This window comes from Pelobates fuscus, chromosome 11 (genome assembly GCF_036172605.1).
Source record: "Pelobates fuscus isolate aPelFus1 chromosome 11, aPelFus1.pri, whole genome shotgun sequence".
Taxonomy (NCBI): domain Eukaryota; kingdom Metazoa; phylum Chordata; class Amphibia; order Anura; family Pelobatidae; genus Pelobates; species Pelobates fuscus.
Window position 1 is genome coordinate 82511051 of NC_086327.1, and position 19595 is coordinate 82530645.

Here is a 19595-nt window from a genome sequence, read left to right on the forward strand (position 1 = left end):
AAGGCACCAACCACAATGCCCGAAGCCCGACCGCCGCTGGCGGCAGCAGAACACCCGGGCTTCCAGAGGCGCCCGACAAAGGGGAGACCCGGCCCCAAGAGGCACCCGAGTCTGTGGAACGCTGGTGCTGGCCTTTCCAGCAACCGGGGACCGGAAAGCGGCCTCTCAACTGCGACACTATAACGTCCGCTGGGGGAGGTCCCAACAACGAGGTCCCTTCGCACTCCGTATGAGCATCGGCTGACAGGGGACTCATTGACCTGCAGGACCAGATCACGGACACTTTTAACCGTGAGACTTAAAAGTACCCAGATCACCAACCGCATTACCCACCCAGGTTTGTGAATGGGCTGGTGGTTGCTGACGAACTCTGCATGTGCGCTACTGCACTATGATGGACTAGAGACTGCCATGACACACTTAAAACCTATTAAAACATATTAAAACCTATTAAAACCTACTGTACAGTATTACAAATAGTATACAGCAGGCCTGATGTTTTTGAATAGATCCACTTAGACTCGCAGACCACAGCTTAGGAATCCCCACTAACGCATGGTACACGCGACCACATAGCCTATTTGATTCCTACAATGTCACGATGTACACAGTGTCTGTCCAGGGGATTCTACCACTTAACTTGCTCAAGGCCGTTGCCCCACCTCTGGCTAATCCACACACTGCCTCCATATATTGCATACCTTCTAACCCATCAAGCCTGTTGACCATCATCCTTTTATTTTCACAACCTAAGCTGTGCTGACACTGTCCTCTAATTGTTACACATCATTATATAGCATAGCAAATTGTTATCAGCTTGACTAGCATTTTAAATATATATAAAAATGAGACAGATCTTCAGGAATTTAGCTATCGAATATATGTTTCCTATTTTATCATATGCACTAATTCCCTTTACTCTTGTTGAAATGCTGTATTGCAAATCACATTGTCTCAACAAAAGAAAGATTTACAAAAAAAAAAAAGAGAAGAGAAGAGAAGAAGGTATAGTTACCTCAATGAAATGCAACTTTTTATATATCACATAAAATATATGGAGTATACTGCAGGGTGTGACATCATATATCTTTGCAATCTCCCTCAGTATGTCAGGTTCCAAAACTGACATGTAAGACTTTTCGTTTATTACTGCCCCTTTGATTTCACTTCCTTATTTTCACCTCTAGTGGCCTCCCTAGCCACTAAACTTTTCTCTCACCCTATCATCCTCACCTGTATTGAATAATGAGGAGGCTTCATAAGTCGACACCCTGCACACAACAGGGCTTTGACATTGAAGTCAGTGTTCTGAATAGAACGTCTGATCCTGGTTCCTGAAAACATCCTGTGTTTATCTGCATTATTTAAATCTGAAGAGACTCACCTGCTTGATCTACCATATTGAAGATCCTTAACTGCTTCAACTGCTTCAACTGCTGCAACACTGCATGATCCTGTAAGCAACCTGTATTACATTATACTGGAATCTACTTACCTGTCTCAACTACTGAAACTCTGCATAATCATGTAAGCAACCTGAACTATATTATACTGAAACTATTTACCAGCTTTAACTATTTCAACCCTGTATCATCCTGAACCTGACTGTAGTGTGACATTCCACAAACTACTAATCTCCTTGGGATCCCTTCAAACCTACCGTACTTCATTTACTTTCAAGATATCCCATTTGTGGCATAGTGCCTTTATTCTGTTTTTCTTACAAAGTTTCCTTTTTGTGGCAGATTGTCTTAATTCTGTATTTCAAGTAAATTGTTATGTCTGAAAAGACAAAGTTTCAACCAATAACCCTGGCAATCGTCTCCTCTCTGACCTGCTCAGAAACATGACACAGTATGACCTGTAGATCTGTGCATTTATAGGTGACAAAACTCTGTTTCCCACAATTTTATTGACACTAAAGGCAAGTGGCATATGTTATAAATGTCATGAGCACAGTCTCACCTCATCCTGCAATCACTTGTAAACCACTCCAGCGACATTATACATACTCAGCCCAATCAAACCCAGATGTATCTAGAAAATATCCTAGTGAGTTGGTCCAGGCCTGGAGAATGCTGAGATTTCAAGCCACCAGCCCATTCACAAACCTAAACATACTAGACTAGCAAAGATAAATCATCTCACTTTTTCAGTACTCTGCCAGCGGACATTCAAATGCCAGAGGACATCCAAATCCACAAACAAATATTGTGAGTCTGCAGCCCAAAAACTCTGTGTGCTAGAGACCTTGGGGATAATTGCACCTTTCCTCCCTTGCCTGCACTCTCATGCAATTGTTGTTGTTGTTTTTTTTTTTTTTTTTTTAACAATTAATTCAAAAAGTAAATTATAATTATATAATCGTACTATAATAAAATACATGTATCTATTTTTCTGTGAATTTTATTTCCAATGATTAATATATCCAAATCTACTTTGGATTGTATATAATATTAAAAGTCTGGAATCATGAAACTGCAGATCTAACTTACAGAATGTACTTGAACATACATTTTAGCTTTATCATACCTCCCAACATTTTGAAAAAACAAAGAGGTAGACTTTTATTATAGAGGTGTGGCATGGGGTAAACAAAATTTACAATTAAAATGTAATTTAGAGCAAAAACAATGTATCTTATTGACCCAGACTGATTTCTAAACGTGGCTTTTGTAGTTTAAAGACCCATTACTGGGACTATTATTGCTGTGAAGCTCATACACACCAAGAATATGGTGCTCCTACAAGAGAGGGACATTTGAATAGAAAAGAGGGACAGGGGTATTTGTCAGGGGTCTCCTAAAATAGAGACTGACGATCCTAAATAGGGACACTTAGGAGGTATGGCTTAACTACTATTTACTACATGTATATAAAACACATATTGTGTATTTAAGTTGTATCTGCCATGTTTGAATGAATTATACTTGGTTACGTTGCATAATGAGAATGCAGTCATCGTTGCCACTCAGTACTCACATTGGGGCATAGGTCAAACTCTGTTTTGGCAGGCAGGTTCTTCTCTCTACTAATGGGACACAGCCCATCTTCAACAGCACGGAACAACACTGGATTCAGATCTCCATATTCCCCTGAGGCCAGCTCAATAACTGCATTGATGCAAAACAAAGACAACTCAATGATAGTGATAGTTACTCCATTAAATTACTTGTAAACTAGATGTTATATATTACTCACTGAAGTCAGCGGGGTTGTGGTAAGTTGGACAATGTAGTCCTAGTCCTTTTAGATATGGAATGAGGTGAGTTACAGAGCCTCGATATATACATTGCCCCTGACTGAGAATATACAGCTGAAATCACACACAAAAAACAATGTAGTTACATAGCCTTCTAGTTAAGCACAGACCCTGATAGGGTATGGATGTTTGCCACCTTGGTTATGTATAAATAAGCATATGTATAGATATATACACCAACAGTAACATAAACATACAGACCTTGTCAAACATCTCAAAGAGTTTTGCACTGGGTTGGTGTACGGTGCAAATTATGGTGCGCCCTCCTTGTGCCAGTGAACTTAACAGAGAAACCACTTGGAAGCAGGAAGCGCTGTCCAGACCACTATGACAAAATGTCAAATAGAGAGAAGAGAATGTATTATAATGTTAGCTAACCAACAAAAAAATAGCAAAATAGGGGAGACGTGAGGATAATCATATGGGAAGTGAGGGGCAAATGCAATGGGTTATATGAAGTCATTTATTTTATGCAGTGCATGTATATAATTGTTCACTTTGACAGTGTAGTTACACATATGTACATATTGTTACTTTAGTATTGGCAAGTGAGTGTAAATCAGAAATTACTGCAATAGAGGTGTTTTGATCCAATATTATTTTCTGTGATGGAACAGACAATTTTTAAACTAGACAAAATCTGATCAAGTGGTGATGGTGTGGGATCATATTTGAAAAAAGTTAGTCAATTTTAATATTAACCTCTGATTCTTGAAATACTATTGGACTCTAGACAAAAGTATTATTCAATGCCATTTTTCCACTGTGTGCCTTTAGAGGATAGGTAAATATAGAAGCTGTCATTGTTATTCCTATTGATTCTACAATGTGAGATTGCTCAGAACCTTCAGGTTCCTAAATGCATTGTTCTCATTGCCAAATGTCAAAGTGTGTCTACCAGTCCAACCTGCTATTTCACACATTTTTCTATGAATTGCAAGAGGTGTTCCAGTGCCACTGGTGTCAACAAGACACAAGCACATGCTGTATGTTTGCTATAAAATGTTACAGTTTTCATAAATGTACCACTCAGTCTATTCAGCATCCTAGCTTTGCTAGGTGGCCAAAAGACTAGTGGCTTCAGCCTAAGGTAAATGTAATGGCTCCTCCCATACATAGTGACTAAAGCCCCTCCTAAAATCAGACCCATACCACGGTTTGAGTCCAACCATATTTCCTAACAAGTTCTATAAATCATATTGTGAAATCAAATAGAAACATAGAAACATAGAAACATAGAATGTGACGGCAGATAAGAACCATTCGGCCCATCTAGTCTGCCCAGTTTTCTAAATACTTTCATTAGTCCCTGACCTTATCTTATAGTTAGGATAGCCTTATGCCTATCCCACGCATGCTTAAACTCCTTTACTGTGTTAACCTCTACCACTTCAGCTGGAAGGCTATTCCATGCATCCACTACCCTCTCAGATCTTTAAATTAATTGTAAAAGTAATATATAGACTATATTTATAAACTCGACACCTCTGAAATCTTTAAATTAATTGTAAAAGTAATATATAGACTATATTTATAAACTCGACACCTGCTGTATTAGCCTCAACACAGGTGTGGCTTTGGGTGGGGGCGCTCTTTGTGGGCTGAAGCTACGGATGTGGGACTCTTTAAACCTAGATTTTAACAGTTAGTGGAGGGGGAAGTGGGATTTAATGTGCTTTTTATTTTACATCACGTAGCTTCTTCTCAAAGCAACTGCCTATTGGAATAAGCAGGATCAGAAGTACAATGCTCTATTAGGCAACTTGTTGAGGAGGGGGTAGTGTGGAAAGGATGGCTGTAACCTAGCAACGCCCCTGCAACCCAATTTGATTTGTTAAATAATCTTACACCCACAGCAATGTTAATTGCTGTATAATTAACTTTAAATATGGAACATTAAGGTGGCACTGCAATAATTATCTGATTGGAAATATTTTTTTACTTTTAGTATTGTATAGGACTCGGGGCTGACAGTGACACAGGGCTAGAATTAGACCCGAGGCATTTCAGGACCCCACCTGGGGCTACATCCTCTGTTCTTCCCCCCCCCCCCCCCCCCCAACGATGCACTTGGACTACCCTGTCATGGTTCCTGAAAGCCAAAGAAAGGGCTTAGTTTATCTACCCAGTTTGTTGTCATTAGTTATTTTGAGCTTTGTTGTTGAGTTTGGCAGGATCTAGGCTGCTTTCTGTAAGCCTGACCCTGGTCAGTATTACCATGCAATATTTTGTTTTGCTTTCTTGGAGACATATTTTACTAAGCCCTGCAATATCTAAGGACACAAAATACATCTTTATCTTTATCACTTCCATTATTTCTAAATGTATAACTTTAATGTTTCCCTTAGCGCTGGGCATCACATATTACAATCTCCCAGTTATGTCCCACACCCTGTCCTAAAACAACCCATTTGCTAATGTGTTGTGTCAGCAGACACCGTGATGTGCAGTTGCCAGTATGCATACCAATTGTAGGAAATTGGGACTTTATTTTCAGACATAAAAAATGACGCATTGGGGGCGGGGCTGGGCCGCCAAGCCTAACGGTCGCAGGAAGGATCTGCTCCTGCAAAAAGTGCAGAATTAAGCCTGAATATAGGGACTTTTGAACGTTTAAAGGACCCACAACTGCGACCCCCGGTGATTGCGGGCCACCGGAGCCGAGGAGAGGCTAGCTCGCAGAGTTTTAGTCCCTCGGGGGAGAGATTTCCGCCGCACCAAGCGGGACCTACCTGGCGGTGAGTGGAGTGGACGGCCGCCGCTCCACTATCCTGCCCTACGGAGCCCAACAATGAATCTGACCATCGCGGTCCCGGTCCCGATCCCCCCCCCTCTGGACCGGGGGGGATATCCCGGTCCTCACCCCATAGCAAAAGCGCCTGGAGGCAATACAACGCTGACACATGAGCTCGAGGCCCAAAACAAGATGGCCGCCAGACCGGAGCTCGCTCCTTCTACAGCCCACTCACATGGCGGACTCACTAGCATAAGACTGAAAAGTCAAACACAAACAAAGCGGCAAAAGAGCAGACAAGCTCCTACCCACCAGTGCCAACCTACCGGAGAACGGTGCCAGGAGCAGCACCAACTGTGTGTCCCTCAGGTGACACCGCCGAGGTGCAGACACAGGCAGACGGCGCAATCCGAGCACCAACCTCGACGGCACAGCCCTCAAGCCGGCTACCTCTTGCCAGCAACACACAGGGAACCCAGGTATCATGCCAGCCTCATAAAGAGCCCACCAACCGGGAATCCTTGCTCTGCCCATGAAGGGGTACAGGGGACTTCGCCTGTGGCACGAAGACAAGATGTCTGCAAGGCGCCTTCAGCTCCAATGACCTGCCGAGTAACTACTTTAATACAAGTGACTTTCACCTAACATCCATAAATCACCATGGCTTTATATTTGTATTTGTCCACCTGAACATATAAGAAGTATTGTAGCGATATTTTACACGTTACTCAGCTAGAGCAGCCTGATTTGATTTATTTTACTCTCTCCTCCCTGCAAGTCTCCTTTTATCATTTTATTTCTGGTTATTATATAAAGTGCAGTATTTTGAAATTTCCCAACCTTCTTAAGCTTACTCTTGTATATCCCTGTATACTCCCACGTGTAATGTCACTGTAATGTCTGTTATACTCTGCACTTACAAAATCTTGCGACTAAACTAGTATACACGCGGACTGTATAGATGAGATAGGCTACATATACAGTTATATTGCGACTCAATAAGCGATTACGAAAGTGAACCCTCTAGCATGTAACTCAGCATGTAGACACAAACATAAGCGCTAGACCACTGTTTTCTTTTTATGTGCAACGCTGGGACCCAATGCAGCTCTAATCGTTTATCACATAGATTGTTAACGTATACATAAAATTGCCTAGATTAGCATGTTCAACAAAAACAAAATTTGTGCAAGTTTCTCATGCCACTGTTTAACTCATATGTAACTTGATGCAATTTAACGCTGTTGTGGCGTATGACAATGCCCTGTAATCACCTGCACAACAAAAATAAAGAATTAAAAAAAAAAAAAAAAAAATGACGCATTAATGCTTTCTGAAGTCAAGACTAATTATTCATATCAAATGCTTTGGATGTATACATATTTGAGGGGTTTGAACATAAATATTAATTTAAAAAAAATATAGAACATTGAAGAGCATATTCTAGGTATATAACACGAGTATAGAAAATATAGTTGGACATTTTAGTTTTAGCAATCCCACCTAGTAGGCTCATCAAAGAACATAACAGGTGGATTATTGACTAGCTCCAAGGCAATTGCAAGCCGTTTCCGTTGTCCTCCTGAAAGGCACATGGTGCGTGTTCCAGAACATTCTAGAAGACCAAGTGCTGTTAAAATTTCATTCACCTGCATGACAGAGATATGCTTCAGAATCATATTGTTATTTCAGGCAAAATGTGTAAACATTATAAAACGTTAGTTGTAAAATGTTACATAAATTCTTGGTTCTGTACATAAACTATTAAAATACGCAATACACATAAAAGCAATTCAGAAGAAATAGGATTAAATGTGTGGGAAGCTTTATTGTTTTAGCAAGTAAATAATTGATTGTGAACTGTTTCATAGTGTTTACAATACATTGACAATGTTATTCACTAAACACAGAACCATAATGAATAAAAATCCTATGGGCAAATCTGGGGTAAAAAAACCCTAATATCACATCAGCTGAATAATCACCATAGAGCAACAATGTCTTCAAAACCATTGATAATGTTTTTTAAAGGTTCAAAATACCCATAGTCACCAGAACAAATACAGCTTATTGAATTTGTTCTGGTGAGTAGAATCGTTACCTTCAGACTTTTTGCTGTAAACATAGTCTTTTCAGAGAAAATGCAGTGTTTACATTACAGCCTAGTGATAACTTCACAGGCCACTCCTCAGATGTCTGTCAGATATCCTTCCTGGGTCATGGCTGCCTAAAATGAATCCAAACATTCAGAGTCTCCACCCTCTGCATGCAGACACTGAACTTTCCTCATAAAGATTCATTGATGCAATTAATCTCTATGAGGAGATGTTGATTGGTCAGGGCTGTGTTTTAACTGTGCTGGCTCTGCCACTGATCTGCCTCTTTGTCAGTCTCAGCCAATCCTATGGGGATGCATTGTGATTGAATCAGGCTACCACTACTGCTGATGTCAGCAGAAAGTGGGCAGGTATAAAGGAAACAGGCACAAATCATGCAGCTGCAGACTTGAATACAGGTAAGATTTTACTATATTTAGGGAGGCATGAGGGGCCCAGGGTGGCTAGATGGTGGTTTTAACCCTATAGGGTCAGGAATACATTTAAGAAAATGAAATATGTTATGCATCAAGCATATATACACTCTAAGCACCAACATAACTTAAGCTGAAGAAAGCAGTTTTGGTGTTTTTGGTGTATCTGTGGTTTCCCCACTTTTTAGGTTCAAAGCGCCCTTAATATTTCAATATTTTTCCAAGGCACTCCAAGTCAAAATTTTTAGGTTGTATATCTGTACAGCGCTGCGGCATTTACTGGGGCCATAGTGCAATGTACAGTGTTGGTGTTTGAAGGGTGCTTGTCTACATTTATTGTGTTTTAATACAGGGGTGTGTCTGAATGTAATGTTCACCTTTAAATGTGGATGTACATTTGTGTGAAGTATTTGTGTTTGAGTGAAGGGGTGTGTTTGTACGTTGTACTGGTGTTTGACTGCTAGGATGTATGCACATACATATGTACACATATACAGGGGCGTTTTAGCCGCAAGGCAAACAAGGCATTTGCCTTGGGCGGCATTTTCCAGGGGGCGGCAAAAAACGCCGCCCCTAAATGCCCAGGGCAAATGCCTTGTTAGCCTTGCGGCTAACTGGGCTGCCGGTCGGGCTGATGGGCTGGGCGGGTGGCTGGCGAGGGAGCTCTTCCTCTGAGCGCTCTGCTCAGCTCCCTTGCGCGCCGCAGAGTGAATCTGGGAGCCGGAATATGACGTCATCTTCCGGCTCCCAGCCTCACTCTGCGGCGCGCGAGGGAGCTGAGCAGAGCGTTCAGAGGAAGAGCTCCCTCGCCAGCCGCCTACCCGCCAGCGCACAGCAGCCTGCACGCCCGGCCGGCAGCCACTGGACCACCAGGGAGAAAGAGACCCCCCCCCCCAGCATTCCCAAAGGTAAGGAGGCTGGGGGGTAGGTTAAATTAAAAAATATATATACATATGTTAATGTGTGTGTGTGTGTCTGACTGTGTGTGTGTTTGTCTGACTGTGTGTGTGTTTGTCTGACTGTGTGTGTGTTTGTCTGACTGTGTGTTTGTCTGACTGTGTGTTTGTCTGTTAATGTGTGTGTGTCTGTTAATGTGTGTGTGTCTGTTAATGTGTCTGTTAATGTGTCTGTTAATGTGTCTGTTAATGTGTCTGTTAATGTGTGTGTGTGTGTCTGTTAATGTGTCTGTTAATGTGTGTGTGTGTTTCTGTTAATGTGTGTGTCGCCTAGTGAGTGTGTGTGTGTGTGTCTGCTAGTGAGTGTGTGTGTCTGACTGTGTGTGTGTCTGTTAGTGTGAGTGTCTGTTAGCTAGTGTATGCATATTTGTCAGTGAATGTGTGTGTGTATTTAGAAGGTAAGACGGGGGGGAAGGGTTGGGTGGGGGTGGCACGGGGGGGGGGGGGGGCGCCTGAGTTTTGTCCTGCCTAGGGCAGCACAAAACCAGGATACACCACTGCACATAAATTCATGCACATTAACACACAGATGCATATAAATACAGACACATACACACACAAATTCATATAGACACCGACACATACACACATAGATACACACCGACACATACACACATGCACCCTGACACACACAAACACTGATACATGCCCACACCATGACAGATACACACTGACATAAAAATACACACCCTGGCACACAGATGCACATACACAGATTTGTGTGCGCACAAAGACACAGAAGCACACTGACATATATATATGTTGAAAGGCCATTTGGCCTGAATTTGTGGGAGGAGAACAGATGCACACCCTGACAAACCAAACACTCATACTCACACACACTCACACACACACTCACACACATATTCATACTCACACTCATACACACACTCACACACATACATACACACACTCACACATACTCACACACAAGTGATTTTTTTAAATATATATATATATATATATATATATATATATATATATATATATATATATATATATATATATATGTATGTATGTATGTATGTATGTATGTATGTATATATCATGTTAGCTGACCTTATGTGCTAGGAGAGTGGCTTGAAGTCCTGCTGCTGTGGGAATGAGGCGTCTGGAGCTCTTCATGTTCCTCTACTCTTCCTCCCGCACTGTCTCCCTGCAGGATGCTGGGAGGAAGTGACAGGCTGTCACTTCCTCCCAGCCGGCCAACATTGTAGATGCCCGGTTGCGGTCTTAAAGGACCGCGGCACTTGACCGGGCCCCTGTACAGCAGTAATGTTTCCCCGGTGCTATAATCATAGTGGCGGGGAAATATTCTGTGGCACCACAGTTTTGGAACCGCCGGTATAGATCATGCCCCTGCAGTCTCGTTGCTCAATTCTCTGCCATTTATTAGGTAAATTACTTTCGTTTCAGTTTTTGCTGCCCTAGTTCGTGCCCCCTCCCCCTTCATTGTCCAACATCTGGGGACACCAGGGAACTGTCCTGGAGCAGTGCAATGTGAGCACATAAATAGATGCGTAAGTGCTCTGTATGAGCACCAGGACCATGTAGAGAGAGATTTATCATCGCTCCATTCATGGTCCTGTCGGTAAGATGCAAGGCGCCAGGCTGACACGCCAATTCAGTGGGCAGGTTCACCCCTTTCTCATGGATGGGCATGCCCTTTATATGTGTTGCCAATGACGTTCCACTATTTGGAGTTATGACAAAACAGGGGATTGATCTAAGGATTCCATTGTTCCTGTACCCCATGTATGGAATAAAAACTGAAACTGTGGAGCTTTAATCTTCAGAAGGGGTGGACACTTTTTAATGTAAATGGGCAAAACTGTATTCTATCCCACTGACCAACTGGAAGCCGGGCACAATCAATTCTCCAGTCCTAAATAAATATGGCTCTAAACTTACAACATAGTTTATAGGAGACATAGGGAATAAAGTATAGTGTTCCTATGGAAATGGGCACCTCAAAGAGGGAGCTAAGTAGATATGGGAGTGGGCAACTCAAAAAGGGGGCTAAGTAGATAAGTTTTAAGTATTACAGTCCGGTTAGAGGTTTTTTTTCATCTATAAAGGTATTTCTATATTCACTCGTCAGTATCTACTTAGCTTCCTTTTTGAGGGGCCCACGTATTCCCTATGTCTCCTACAAACTGTGTTGTAAGTTTCGATTCATAGTGAATTTATTCACTAGGTGTTACCCCCCCCCCCCCCCCCCCACACTTAGGAGACAATTTCAATATTATATTGTTCTCTTGTGCTTAAATAAATATGGTATTTTTCTAAAATGAACCAATAATTAAAAAGTAAATATATCATTTAAGGTCTGTTTGTAAGTACTTGTCATCCTGTGGCAAAAAAACAGGGTGTTAGTATGTCATCAATTTGACTGTTTAAATCTCTGAGTGCTAGATGGGCATTGGGTTAATTTTCCAGGCAATATTGTTGGATCCACACAAATTTGCACTTAGAAGTTAGATTTTTGTGTGTAAAAGAAGTAGGAGGAGGAGGAGGTTAGTTCGGGTGACGGTGTAGTTATAAGAGTCTTTTTTTAGACCGCTAGGGTAGTTGAGTCTATTCCCCATGTGCTTGAACATTATCTGTTCAGTTTATAGATACATGCTGGAATTAGAAGATTGGGCATCAATTAGTGCATTTAATTTAGTAAGCTGGGGATTGGGTAACATCAGTTCCATATATTTTCACCTTTTATTTTCTCAAACACAAATCTCAAAGGAAGTTGTAATGCAGTGTACGCCCAACACACTTTTTTTTTATTATGCACAATAAACATTGTGAACAAAGTGGATTTTTGGTGAATTAACAAGACTATTTCGTTTCCTTGGGCTTTGGATGTTGAAGGTAGGTAGGGTGGTTATTGCCAGTTCTAATCTAATGTCTTGGACATGCTGGCATCTCACAGCATTCATATTTTATATGTATTTACTTGAATGAGGAGGTTTTAGCCCTAGTTGATCGATAGAGTTTATTTTTCAGGTTTAATGCTCTTTGCTTCCTCTGATCTGAGGGAACAGTTTTGCTTTATAATGCTGTAACAAGCATCATTTTTTTTAAAGTTTAACCAATCACCTGTTAATCCTTGAAATGCATTTGGACTTATTCTACAGGGATATCAGCTCACAAGTAGGGTCATTAAATAGCTTGACAGATTAAAGTAATATTCCAGTCGATAACAAGAAAGCTGTTAATGGTGGTTTTAAAAGGTCATGTTTATTCAAATGTAAGATGTCTTTAGAAAACAAAGAAATAAATTAAGACTTACCCAATTACTCAGCATTTAACTTTGTTATAAATGATGCCCTTTGTATCGGTCATTCAGCACAGAGAGAGAGCATAAAGAGAAAAGGAGGAGCAGAAACAATGGAGGAGATTTATTAAAGTTTTCTGTACTAAAAAGCGGTCTAAAGTACTAAATGTAGGGTAATCACCATGGAAACAAGCAGAACGTTCCATTGGTGACTTCTGTTTTTACATTTATGCACCACTTTTTTATTACAGAGTAGATACACCTCCCCCAATTTTGCTGTCTCCCCTCCTCCAATGCAATGTGTGACCTGGCTGTACCTAGACTGACTCTGATTGAGATGTCAACTGATAAATATTTAATATACATTTATAAGTAAATGGAATATCGTTTGGAAAACAGATTTTCAGCAGTTTATTCAACGGTGTAGTCACTATCTTGGCCCGAATGATTCACAAGACACTTACCAGTTTCCTTTTCACATCCATCTTCTCATTAAGTTTGAGGTTTGTGGAGACCTGGGCAGGAATGGAAAAAAAATAATTTTAAAAGTGTCTTCTTATACGTTGCACTTTTCCTCTTCCCTATAATAATTTAAAATCTGTACTAATAAAGATTTTATTTTTACTTCTAAACTACTCCATTTCTCCCTGGAACCACCTACATGCAGACTAAAACATAAGATTGTTTTTTCCAGATATCCTTGATAAATGTATTGCATATCTTAAGTTGGAATGTTTCAAAAACACATTTTTTTGTTGTTGTTGTTGTTTTTAAACCAAAGCATGGGTTGGAATGGAAAAGGACCAGTGACCAGAATCTGGCCATGGTGAAACCATACATAATTAATCTCCCCACAATGTTAATGTAAAAATTATTGTTGTGCATCACTTGCATATCTGAAGTTGGAATTTGGGAAGTTCTCATTGGGCACAGAAGCTCAAGAAATCATGGTATGATTTTTAAAAAAGTTGTGTTTACAATAACATCCATTGCTAAGGGTACCAGCAGAAAGGCATTATGAAGTCTAAAACACAATGCCTATCTGTGCTCATTTGCATTCCAAGCTGGGAACTCTGGGATAGTTGGGGAAACATGGTTTTTCGTGTTTCTGTGTGAAAGGAGGACTTTCCGATGTCCAATTTAAATATGCAGCAGATGAACAACAATAGTTTTTCCAATACATATAAAAGATAAAAATCTAAACTATTACCTATAGCTAAAAAAGTACATGTTGTCTGGTCTCATTTATCAATATAAAGTTCATTTTCTCTAAGAATTGTTATATATTTGTTTATTATTTAATTATCTCTGTTAGAAGTAATTTGGGCTCACATCCCCTGCACTGGCACCAAACTCACAACCTCCTGATTCAAGAAACATCTCTCAGCAACATAGAGGAGTACCCTCTTGTCATTAAAGTCTAATTGATAAAATCTCAGTCTTTACCCCTGATCCCCCATCTCACCATCATTGCCTCTATGACAGTAAGATGTGGCAGTAGCATGTCATCCTGCATGATGTAACATGACATCTTCCTGAAGGTGCGAAGTTCTCGTTGCTTCCCATTCACCAGAATCTGGCCAGTCATCCCACTTTCCCTGTAATATTTAGAGAAAATTTGACATTATACTAAACAGAAATAAATAATTAGCAACTTCTATACACCATAAACCAGGTTGTGCGAAATGGTACCAGTTTGTAGTTATATTGAGAGTATCTGGTGTAGGCAGCAGGAAAGCTAAATAATAAGCAATAGGAATTGTGTGTGCTATCTTTCACACTATTTTTTTTTTATAGCTCACAGTTTTTCAGTTTTGGAGAAAGCCAAAGGAATGCATTCAAGTCACAATGTGATGGGAGATTTGTAACTGTACGGACAGTCGTCTACTCGCTAGGCGAGATGGTGCATGGTCATGTAATTGCCAATATATAATAGGTCATTTTACAGGATGCATGCTGGGACGCCATTTTCCCTTGTATTCCAACATGAGAATACCTCCCCCCCCCCAAAAAAAAAGTACATTCACATAAACCAATTGTCAGGGTATTTATATCGGCAGACATTTTGTGCTATGATAGAAATTAAAATGTATATTGTCAGAGTCACTCTGAACAGAGCAGACTCCAGCAGACACAAGATTTCTATCCCTTCTGTAAAACTAACCACTTTGCCAGAAGCTAAGGAATGCATAGTATATACAAACCAAATTGATAAGAAATGAGAACGGGGGATGGACAGACTGTCTAAATGCTAATGGAATATAATTAATTCTAAACCCAGACATTTATGACAGAGAAGATTAAATAATGTAATTTTACTTTCGATATTGTATAACGTCCCATTGTAATTTAGAGGTCACACTTAGTTTACGAACTGTCATATTAGACACAATGTTAAGCCAAATGCCTTCTACAAGCTCTCTAGTTAAAGCTAAAAATCAATGCACCCTTTTGGGTCCTCTGGAACATTTGACTAGTTCTGAAGAATAGTGCTGTTATTAATACATTTCATCGAGAACATAAGTGACATGAATAACAGTAAACTAAAAATGATTTAGAATGTTTTGATAATAAATGCTGGCCCTGCTATCTTTTTGGTTCTTGCTTCTGCCTTTATTAAGATAGTAGAATGAGCAGAAACATTATCTTCCAGCCTGTCACCTAATGTCTCTCTATACTACCACTAAATGTCCTTTATCAGTCTAGCCACACAACCTCCTTAATCATTTCCTAGGTGATGTAGACATCATTCTATTGACATACCTTTGATATTAAAACCCTCCATTTATACTCCACCAAACCATCCATCCACTGATATCTCCAACATTAAATCAATGAATATGTAATTAGAACCCATTTTCTTTCATTTCATTTCATTTCTGTTAGTAGTTCTTCTCACCAGCAATGCGTGATGGTTTATAATGCATACACTTATTAATTTTAAACTGCAGTGTAAAGTTAAAAATGCAAAGCATTCCCATTATAACAATCTTGCCATCGACCGTAACATGCTGTATTGTAGTATAACATATAGGGTCACTCACCTATATCCTGCAAGAATATTCATTAGAGTAGATTTTCCAGCACCAGATGGCCCCATTATCCCAATAAGTTCTCGACTGCAGAACATGCCAGATAGGCACTTTAGAAGAGTTTTGTATCCTGACATGAATAAATAAATATAATTTAAATTATAAAGCACACATATAAGATGCACATACATCCTTGTATTTTATTTATTATCTTCCTCTCGCTTTATCACCCTATATATCCTGTACAAACAGTACGTCCCCTTGTTTACTTCGCCTATCTTCCATCCTGACCATTTCTTGAAATACGCTGTTAATTAATTTTCTGTTTCATTATCACGCTTTTGTCCTTCCGTCATTTATTCTTCATTGTGGCTTTATTTAAGGTTTCCCATACACCTCAATATTTCACTAACACCTGCTTGAATTCAGCTTTGTCTATGACTTTCCATCTCTTTCCAGTGCTTCTACCAACCCAAAAATTCACTAACCTCTTTTTCTCCAGCATGATCCCTCTCTCACAGAGTAAGAAAGGTCTTTAAACTCAATGTCCACAGCAGACCGTTTAGGAAGATGGGAGAAGCGGCGTGCATCTGTGATGTGGTTCTCCACTTTCTTCAGGTGGGTGGCAAGAAGAGTTGTGTCTTGTGGGGGCTGGCAGGGGCCATCCTCAGTAGTGGTTGTGACCTGTGTTAGGGGGATCACCTTCTCTGCCATGTGTAAGGATAGGAATGCACCACTGGTATGCAGATGCCCTGGTGGCCTATTAACAGTTAAACGTAATGCCATTGTGAATTAACATAGCATAGCAATATTTATCATGACGTAGATACTCATCATAGTATTCAAAGAGGGCTCAAAATTCCAACTAGACATTGGCGAGTAGAAGTTCTGCCCTGGTGAGTGTGATATTGACCCTCAATGCTTGCAGTGGCAAGTTATTTTTAGGCCTGTCTAGTAGTGCATAAATTCTGATTTTGAGCCCTAGTATTCAGCTGATAGAGCAATTTAGAATTCATCTTATTCCAATAGTTTGAATGATTTTGTTATATCACTATTCACTTCTGAAAGCTTAATATACATTAAGAATTACAAACAAAGACACCTCTTACGGTCAGGTATGGCTCTTTGTTCTAGAGTAGGGTATATAAAAGTTATTTACTGAAGTTTAAATTGTAGCGAATTCAAAATTAATTTCAGATTTAAGGGCAAAATAGCCAAACTGGAAAAATTAATCTATGGTTCCAGTTCAGCTTCTTTGTCCTAAGTTCAAACTGTTACATTAATATGTAGAGGTATCTATTCATTGATTATAAAATATAATATAATATAATAGTGTTTTGCTAGCTCCAAGCTATCACATGACGGCAGAGTTCTGATGCAACAACAAACAGCTAGATTTTGCTAAACCTGCCTTACCCCACCAAAACAACCCTGATGCCCTGGCTAGATGATGTATCAAAATAAATCTCTTCTAGTCTCCTCTTTGGGTTTCTTAACCCAAAAAAGGGCACCTGTTCTCACCAGAGACTGTGAGCCTGTCTATCCGGCTTTAATCGCCTCTCTAGATGGACTCTAACTATAATTTTTCTCAATTCGTTCCATCTCTCTCTTTTTTTTTTTTTTTTTAATAATTCAGGTTTTACATCTTTATCTCCAAAGTTACTACAAGAAAATCCAAATCTAATGCTGCAAATAAATTCTACCAGGAAATAAATTTTCACAGACATAATCCTCCCCAGTCCCCATCTCTACTCTAAATTATACCCTGAAATGTTACATAGTTACATAGTTACATAGCTGAAAAGAGACTTGCGTCCATCAAGTTCAGCCTTCCTCACATATGCTTTTGCTGTTGATCCAAAAGAAGGCAAAAAACCCAGTCTGAAGCGCTTCCAATTTTGCAACAAACTAGGAAAACATTCCTTCTTGACCCCAAAATAGCAGTCAGATGTCTCCTTGGATCAAGCAGCTATTACCCCACTAATTAGGAATTGTATCCCTGTATGTTATGTTTTTGCAAGTATTTATCCAATTGCAACTTAAACATCTGTATAGACTCTGACAAAACCACCTCTTCTGGCAATGAATTCCATATCCTTATTGCTCTTACTGTAAAAAAACCTTTTCTTTGCCTTAGATGAAATCTCCTTTCTTCAAGCCTAAATGTGTGACCTCGTGTCCTATGTATAGCCCTGTTTATGAATAGATTTCCAGATAATGGTTTGTACTGGCCCCGAATATATTTGTATAATGTTATCATATCCCCTCTAAGGCGCCGTTTTTCCAAACTGAAGAGATTTAAATTTTTTAACCTTTCTTCATAACTAAAATGCTCCATTCCTTTTATCAATTTTGTAGCTCGTCTCTGCACTTTTTCTAGTGGCATGATATCCTTCTTTAGAACAGGTGCCCAAAATTGCACAGCATATTCAAGGTGTGGTCTTACCAGCGATTTATAAAGAGGCAAAATTATATTTTCATCTCGAGAATTTATGCCCCTATTTATACATGACAAAACCTTACTGGCCTTAGCAACGGCAGATTGACATTGCATATTGCTACCTAATTTGTTGTCTATAACAATTCCCAAATCCTTCTCGTGTGTGGTTATCCCTAGTTCACTACCATTTAGGGTGTAAATTGCTTGTGCATTCTTAACCCCGAAGTGCATAACTTTGCATTTTTCTACGTTAAATTTCATCTGCCATTTTAGTGCCCAGTCCCCCAATCTATCCAAATACCTCTGAAGCAAGGCAATATCCTGCTCACATTTTATTACTTTACAAAGTTTTGTGTCATCTGCAAACACTGATACATGGCTTTCAATGCCCATTTCAAGATCATTTATAAATATGTTAAATAGAAGCGGTCCCAAAACAGAACCCTGAGGGACACCACTTACCACTTTTGTCCAGCTTGAAAATTTACCATTTATGACAACTCGCTGTACTCTATCCTTAAGCCAATGTTCTACCCAAGAACAAGAATATTCATCTAGACCAATTTCTTTTAGTTTGAAGACTAACCTATTGTGAGGAACCGTATCAAATGCCTTGGCAAAATCCAAGTAGATCACATCCACTGCAACACACTGATCTATATTTCTACTTACTTCTTCGTAGAATGCAATTAGGTTAGTTTGATATGACCTATGTTTCATAAAACCATGCTGATTATTGCTAATAACACAGTTCTTCCCAATGAATTCCTGAATATTATCCCTTAATAGCCGTTCAAATAATTTCCCTGTCACAGAAGTTAAGCTCACAGGTCTATAATTTCCAGGCAAGGATTTTGAACCCTTTTTAAATATAGGAACAACATCTGCCTTCCTCCAATCCTCCGGTACAATACCTGAAACAAAAGAATCTTGAAAAATTAAATACAGAGGTTCACTTATTTCCCTATCCCTGGCTATCAATTTCTCATTTTCTAGTTTAGCCACTTTAATTGCCTTTTTGCAAGTATTATTGGCTTCCTTATATCTTATATAGGATGCATCTGATTGGTCTGATTTAAATGCTTTAAAAGCCCTTTTCTTATTTTTAATCTCTTTTTTTACTTCTCTACTAAGCCACATTGTACTGCGCACATGCACCAAATAAGCCCAGAGAAATGTCTACTCTCCTACTGGCACTATTTACCTAAATAGACTTAAGAAAGCTGGATCAATCACGCTCCCCTAATTCCTTTTGCAGTTAAAGCATTAGGCTTATGGAGGCTTAGCAAATCATCCCATTCAATAATCCTAAACTATTTGAGGCTCAACAAATTATCCCAATCAATCATCCTAAACTATGTTTCTGAACC

The 19595-nt window shown here is 39.6% G+C and overlaps 1 protein-coding gene across 1 annotated transcript in view; it reads right to left on the bottom strand.

The window, feature by feature from the left end:
- Nucleotides 1–19595, bottom strand: part of ABCG4 (ATP binding cassette subfamily G member 4) — a 55826-nt gene that overhangs the window by 11156 nt on the left and 25075 nt on the right. Inside the window, exons 2-9 of the mRNA XM_063437113.1 lie at nucleotides 16274–16545; nucleotides 15798–15915; nucleotides 14219–14351; nucleotides 13218–13268; nucleotides 7500–7645; nucleotides 3464–3587; nucleotides 3202–3316; nucleotides 2983–3113 (exon numbers count right to left, since the gene is read on the bottom strand). Coding sequence (XP_063293183.1) covers nucleotides 2983–3113; nucleotides 3202–3316; nucleotides 3464–3587; nucleotides 7500–7645; nucleotides 13218–13268; nucleotides 14219–14351; nucleotides 15798–15915; nucleotides 16274–16499 — 1044 coding nt within the window. The 5' untranslated portion in view covers nucleotides 16500–16545. The remainder of the gene's footprint in view (nucleotides 1–2982; nucleotides 3114–3201; nucleotides 3317–3463; nucleotides 3588–7499; nucleotides 7646–13217; nucleotides 13269–14218; nucleotides 14352–15797; nucleotides 15916–16273; nucleotides 16546–19595) is intronic.